Here is a 6,113-nt window from a genome sequence, read left to right as displayed (position 1 = left end):
CGGGGTCATTAACGGATCAACAAGTGGTAAATTTTTGATCCAAACCCGGTTTAAAAACCACGGATCCGGAGCGAGTCCGGATCAAGATCCGGTTCGTTTACGGGTCGTGTAGCAATAATTTACGAGTAATGCTAGGTGGGTGAACCACATTTTGAGGAACCACCTAGAACCCACCTTACGTGGCAGCTGACATGGCACCGTCATATCATCAAAGCATGATTTCCTATTTTTGTATTTCAATTTTTTCTTAATTACAAAAATTCAATTTTATTTTTACTTTTTTGATTTTATCTTTTAAACCCTAATTTCTCTCTTTCATATTCTGCTTAGAAGTCGTTGTTTTCTTTTCCTCTCTTCATCTCACGTTGATGGAGTAACAAACTCGTAGAAAAGGACAAATTTATGCCGCAAAATTTATTTTGGCTAGCCACTTTAGAAATGTGTATGCATCAATGTTCTCTATTTTAGCTAGCATTACATTAATATTATTCTTCAAATAAAGATTAAATAATTTAAATGTATTTATATATCATCTAAAATATCTTAAAAGGAATGTAATAAATTATAGCTAGCCTCATTTAAGTTATCTCGATAGCTAAATATAGCTAGCGAGATAGCTAAAAATTATAAATAGCTTAAGTTTGGCTACTTTGCTGGAGCTTCTAAAACATTCAAAAAGCTAAACACGCTCTCTAAAATAGCTAAAAACTAAAATAGAGAGTCTGCTAAAATTGCTCTGAGCTCCCCAACAACTATATATTATAATACCCATAATTATATGGGTTACAATACTTACAGAATAAGTAGCTTAAAGCTAAAAAGAAAGCTAATTAAACGTAAATCCTAATAATTATAAAATAAATCTCTAAAACTATCTCAATAACAAAATATCAAAGATTATGAATATATAATTAAATATTACTTTATATGCTTGCATCAATCAACAACAGTACTATCTCATTAATTCGATGTATGTATTTAGCATTTACACGCTTTTCTCAATCAGTCTAATTTCCAGCACTCATTATTCTTCGGCGACTTTCAACCTCCTGGTATTCACTCCTGTCAATTTCTAGCTATAACCTTTAAACACGGCAGGTCAACATTTTTTTTAATATATGGTAATAGGGAGTAATCATCATGATTCAGAATAGCAGATTATCATATGCCTTCTTCTTCTTCTCATGTGTTTGTGTCGTTCACCGTTCTTGGTTTCCTTAGCCTCAGCATCGAAGCTGAAATTAATTACTGGCACATTTGGTGTCCCCTAGGTACCGCAAATTTCACTTCCAACAGCACCTACGAGTCCAATCTCAATCTCCTCTTCTCCTATCTCGCCTCCAACGCAACCAATGACCTCGGATTCTACAACACCACAGTCGGCAGTCAAGGCCCCGGCATGGATGTCTACGGATCATTGAGTTGCCGTGGAGATGTGACCCCTGAAAAGTGCCAAGAATGTGTGTCTACTATAGCCAGAAATGGAGTCCCAAAGGATTGCGCCTCGAGAAAAAGTGTTGGGTTGGTCCCTCCTTAATGGAGGTGAGAAATCATGTGTTGAATTACACATGAGGAAAGCAAGAAGAACTATTGCCTTGGTGACCCAATAAATGTAAAAGGAAGGCTAGCTATATGTGTAGCTAGGTTGGTGCAGCAATTGTTGAATGTTGATGGAAGTATGCATTAGTTAGCATGCCAACATAGAGCATGAAACAAGGAGGGAGCTTGACTTTGCTTCCATGCATGGTACGTGCACAAGGAGAAATGCATGAAGAGCTATGCCTGTATAAAGGCATCAAAGTGCAAGAGAAATGCATCCGGACTTCCATGTTCGAGATCAAGGCAGAGTCACAAGCAAAATAGAGAGTTTGTGATAGTTGTAGTGTGATCCACACTTGAGTGATTAGTGAGAAGAAAATTCCTCTTGAGAGAGAGAGGTACATGTGTTACCACTTTAGTTAGTCTAGAGTGAGTGTTTCCTATAATCCCATTATTTAGTATAGTGGAAGAAAGTACTGCTGCTGCCCCGAGGACGTAGGCATATTGCCGAACCTCGTTAAATATTGTGTCTTCTTTTTGTTGCTATTTCCGCAAATCACACGAGGAGTGGAAAAGTTAGATCCTGGGATAATCAATTATTCGTCGGCCTTGTATTAGGCAGCCACTTCTTTCCCAACAAAAAACACAATAATATGGTATGACATTTGCATGGTACGCTACTCGGACACATCCTTCTTTGGAAACTTGGAGGAATCACCGATAATATACGAGTGGAACCCTGCAAATATCACCGAGCCTGACCGCTTCATGCAGCTGCTGGGACAAACTATGAACAGCTTGGTGGATCTTGCTGCTGATGCACCGAAAAAATTCGCAACAAAAGAAGTGAGCTTCACAAATTTTGATCAGTTGTACACCCTTGTGCAGTGCACAGCAGACCTGTCGAGCCAAAGTTGTAATCGTTGTCTTCGAGGATCTATTTCATTTCTTCCAGATTGTTGTAATGGAAAGCGAGCGGGAAATGTCCTAGTTCCTAGTTGTGATATTCAACATGATGTCTCTCCGTTTTATACAGTTCAAGCTGCCACACAGCCACCAGCGCCATCGCCTCCATCACCGCTTCTTCCTCCCCTCCCCCAGGTTCAGTAACGAGACCTGATCATGGTAAAATGAATATACAGCAGGACCATAGCTTATGTAACATGTTTTGTCTCATTTCTATAGTTGCATTAATCTTAATATTTACTCTATGCAGGAAATAATGACCAAATCTCACCCTTAACAATAGTGGCCATTGTTGTTCCAATTGCCGTAGTTCTTTTCTTGGTAGGCTGTATTTTCTTAAAAAGAAAGACAAGGAAGAAGTATGATGCTGTACAAGAGCAAAATGGCAACATGCATGAAATTACTACCGTAGAGTCTTTGCAGTTTGACTTGGCTACCATAGAAGCAGCCACAAACCGGTTCTCTGTTAATAACAAGTTAGGCGGAGGAGGCTTTGGAGAGGTCTACAAGGTAACTGTGATTTGAATTCTTGAACATGCATGTGGGGAAGGATGTTCACGAACGACGAGAAGATCGTACGGCTGACGTCGCTCGCGCTTCCCATCGTAGGGCTGTGCGAGCTCGGGAACTGTCCCCAGACAGTCGCGTGTGGGGTACTCAGAGGCAGCGCGCGTCCGAGTACTGCAGCGAACGTAAACCTCGGGGAGAATAAGTTTGGTGAAGGTGGATTTGGTCAAGTCTACAAGGTATGAATAAGCAGATCATTATGGCCCAGAAAGTTTCAATCTCAGGTCTATGAATGAAAACTCTTAATTCAGATATGAGATAAAAAAGCTAAAAAGTATGATACAAGTATTTAGTTCGTTTAGTTTGGTTTATCCACTTCATCTCACCTAATCCATAACACATATATATCAAAGATGCTCTTAGAAAGAGGAAAGAGTATATATTAGCTGAATCTTTCTTATACATAGTAAAAGGTGATCATCTAACAGAGAATAGTAATCAGATGGTGAGAAAAGTATTTAATATTTGAGAAAAGTACGATAAAAAAGTACTTAATTCGTTAAGTTTGGTTTATCTCACTTAATACAGAACATATACTGTATCAAAGATGTTTTCAATAAGAGGAAGAGTAAACCAATCAAGAACACAGTTTGTTCTGCACCCTCAGCAACATATTTTTTATTTATCTTGATTTCCAGAAATCAAACCTTGATAGGAGCTTCTTCGTTCTAGTCGACTTAAGTGAGGACAAATATTGACCGCAACCAAACCAAGTAACAAGTCACCACTCCTGTCAATTTATAGCTATGTACATCTCATTGATAATCACTTATGGCCTAAATTCAACTACATTAATTGAATCTTTCTAATACATAGTAAAAAGTGGTCAAGGGAATAGTGAAGTGATCAGAAATTCAGAATGCCCTTCTTTCAGTGTGTTCATGAACCTTGTGCAGTTGTGCTCCTCGCCACTTTAAGCTTTCTTAGCCTAGCATTGTGACTGATACAACCTTCTGTTGTCGCTATAGTTGTTTGTATGAAATAGATGAAATGAAATACGTACAAGTTGTTGAAGATGCTACCAACATTTGCTCGTATTAAGACAGTAAACATATAACCACATATATACTTCAGAACAAGAATCTCATCAGAATACACCATTATATGCGGCATGAATCTTGTGAGAAAAGTAAAGTTCTAAGTAATAACGCAGAAAAAGTACCAAGTATAACACGACTCTTAATGGAGTCTTTTTCCAAAATTGACTGAAGACTGAGATGAATATAGCCTCACAATTCCTGCCAATTTATAGCAACATCTCAAGCAGGCAGCTATACCTTTCTTTTGTACATATGTAAGAGGAAGTGATCATCAGAAACGAAATAGTTATCAGAATGTCTTCTAATCTGTTCATTGCCTTTGTAGTGCTCCCCATTCTTGGCTTCCTTGGCGTTTGCATTGAAGCTCAAGCACCAACTTACCGGTCTCATTTCTGTTTAAACACAACCAGTTTCACTCCCAACAGCTCCTACCAGTCTAATCTCAATCTCCTCCTTTCTTCTCTCACATCTAACGCCACACGTGATATAGGATTCTACTACGCCACAGCAGGCGTCCAAAATTCCACTGCAGAAGTAGTTTACGGTTCTTTCCTATGCCGTGGAGATCTCACCCCTGATTTGTGCCAAGAATGTGTTACTACTGTAGCCAAAGATGGTGTCCAAAAGTACTGTCCATTGGGAAAAATTGCGATAATATGGTACGACGAGTGCATGTTGCGCTACACAAACCAGTCCTTCTTGAACAGAATGGACGAAGCTCCTCGAAAACACTTGTGGAACCCTTGGAATATCTCTGACCCTACCCGCTTTACTCAGCTGCTGGCAGAAACAATCAATGGTTTGGTGGCTCCGGCTTCAAATGCACCCTCGGGTGCTAAAAAGTATGCGAAGAAAGAAGAAAATTTCACAGATTTTCAGCAGTTGTACAGCCTTGTGCAGTGCACACCAGACCTATCAAGCACAAGTTGTGATACATGTCTTCGAGGAGCTATTGCGCAACTTCCAGGTTGTTGTACCGGAAAGCAAGGTGGTAGAGTTTTATATCCTAGTTGTAATGTTCGATATGAACTTTATCCATTTTATAAAGTTCAAGCTGCCACACCTCCTCCAGCACCATCGCCACCATCACCGCTTCTACCTCCCCCTCCTCCAGGTTCAGTAACGAGACCAGATCAAGGTAAAATTGAATATATAGCACCATAGCTTATGTAACATGTTTTGTCTCACTTCTATAATTGCATTAATATATTTACTCTATGCAGGAAATGACAAAATCTCATCCTTAACCATAGTGGCCATTGTTGTTCCAACAGCCATAGTGCTTTTCTTGGTAGGCTGCTTTTTGCTAAGAAGAAAGACAAGAAAAGAGTATGATGCTTTGCAAGGACAAAATGGTAACATGCATGTTTTTTTCTTTGCTCTTGTACAGTTTAAGTTTTAAAGCATATGTGCCTAGCCTACTATTAATTTACTACATTTCTTGATGCTGTAGGGGGCATTGAAATTAGTGAAATTACTACTGTGGAGTCATTGCACTTTGATTTTGCTACAATTGAAGCAGCCACAAACCAGTTCTCTGTTAATAACAGATTAGGGGAAGGTGGCTTTGGAGAGGTTTACAAGGTAATTATGACGTTTGATTTGTAAATATATCTGCATAGAAAATATGTATGAGACAGTTCAAGACGGTTAATTGATTACGTCTTTGCTTGTTTCTATATTGATTTTCAGGGAACACTTCCTAATGGACAAGAAATAGCCGTGAAGAGGTTATCTAGAAGCTCCGGGCAAGGTGTCAAGGAGTTTAAGAATGAGGTAGTTTTGGTGGCCAAACTTCAGCACAGAAATTTAGTCAGGCTACTAGGATTTTGCTCTGAAGGAGAAGAAAAGATACTTATCTATGAATTTGTGCAGAACAAAAGCCTTGACCACTTTTTATTCGGTATGTGCCTTGTAAGATGTTAATCTTCATAGGGAAATTGAATAGCTGTTCTTTAAGTGAATTGATTTACTTATTCTAACTGTATACTTTCTTCTGAC

General features: G+C 38.9%; 2 protein-coding genes and 1 pseudogene across 3 annotated transcripts in view; all 3 read left to right on the top strand.

Moving 5' to 3' along the window:
- Positions 1-1,537, top strand: part of LOC101313683 (cysteine-rich receptor-like protein kinase 25-like) — a 4,351-nt gene extending 2,814 nt beyond the window's left edge. The window contains exon 2 of the mRNA XM_004295195.1: positions 1,272-1,537. Coding sequence (XP_004295243.1) covers positions 1,272-1,537 — 266 coding nt within the window. The remainder of the gene's footprint in view (positions 1-1,271) is intronic.
- A 671-nt stretch (positions 1,538-2,208) lies between these two features.
- Positions 2,209-3,030, top strand: LOC101313394 (cysteine-rich receptor-like protein kinase 25-like). Its single transcript, XM_004295194.1, has 3 exons — positions 2,209-2,411; positions 2,576-2,664; positions 2,756-3,030. The coding sequence occupies exons 1-3, from the start codon at positions 2,209-2,211 to the stop codon at positions 3,028-3,030; spliced, it is 567 nt and encodes a 188-aa protein (XP_004295242.1).
- Positions 3,031-4,324: 1,294 nt separating this feature from the next.
- The window catches only part of LOC101313101, an 8,238-nt pseudogene continuing 6,449 nt past the window's right edge, over positions 4,325-6,113 (top strand). Inside the window, exons 1-4 of the transcript XR_184342.1 lie at positions 4,325-5,250; positions 5,336-5,474; positions 5,582-5,696; positions 5,805-6,113. The exon at positions 5,805-6,113 is cut by the window's right edge and continues 80 nt beyond it. The product of XR_184342.1 is annotated as a cysteine-rich receptor-like protein kinase 25-like (transcript). The remainder of the gene's footprint in view (positions 5,251-5,335; positions 5,475-5,581; positions 5,697-5,804) is intronic.

Source organism: Fragaria vesca, linkage group LG3 (genome assembly GCF_000184155.1).
Source record: "Fragaria vesca subsp. vesca linkage group LG3, FraVesHawaii_1.0, whole genome shotgun sequence".
Classification (NCBI taxonomy): domain Eukaryota; kingdom Viridiplantae; phylum Streptophyta; class Magnoliopsida; order Rosales; family Rosaceae; genus Fragaria; species Fragaria vesca.
Note: the sequence above shows the minus strand (reverse complement) of the source record. Positions and strands in the feature narration are given on the sequence as shown.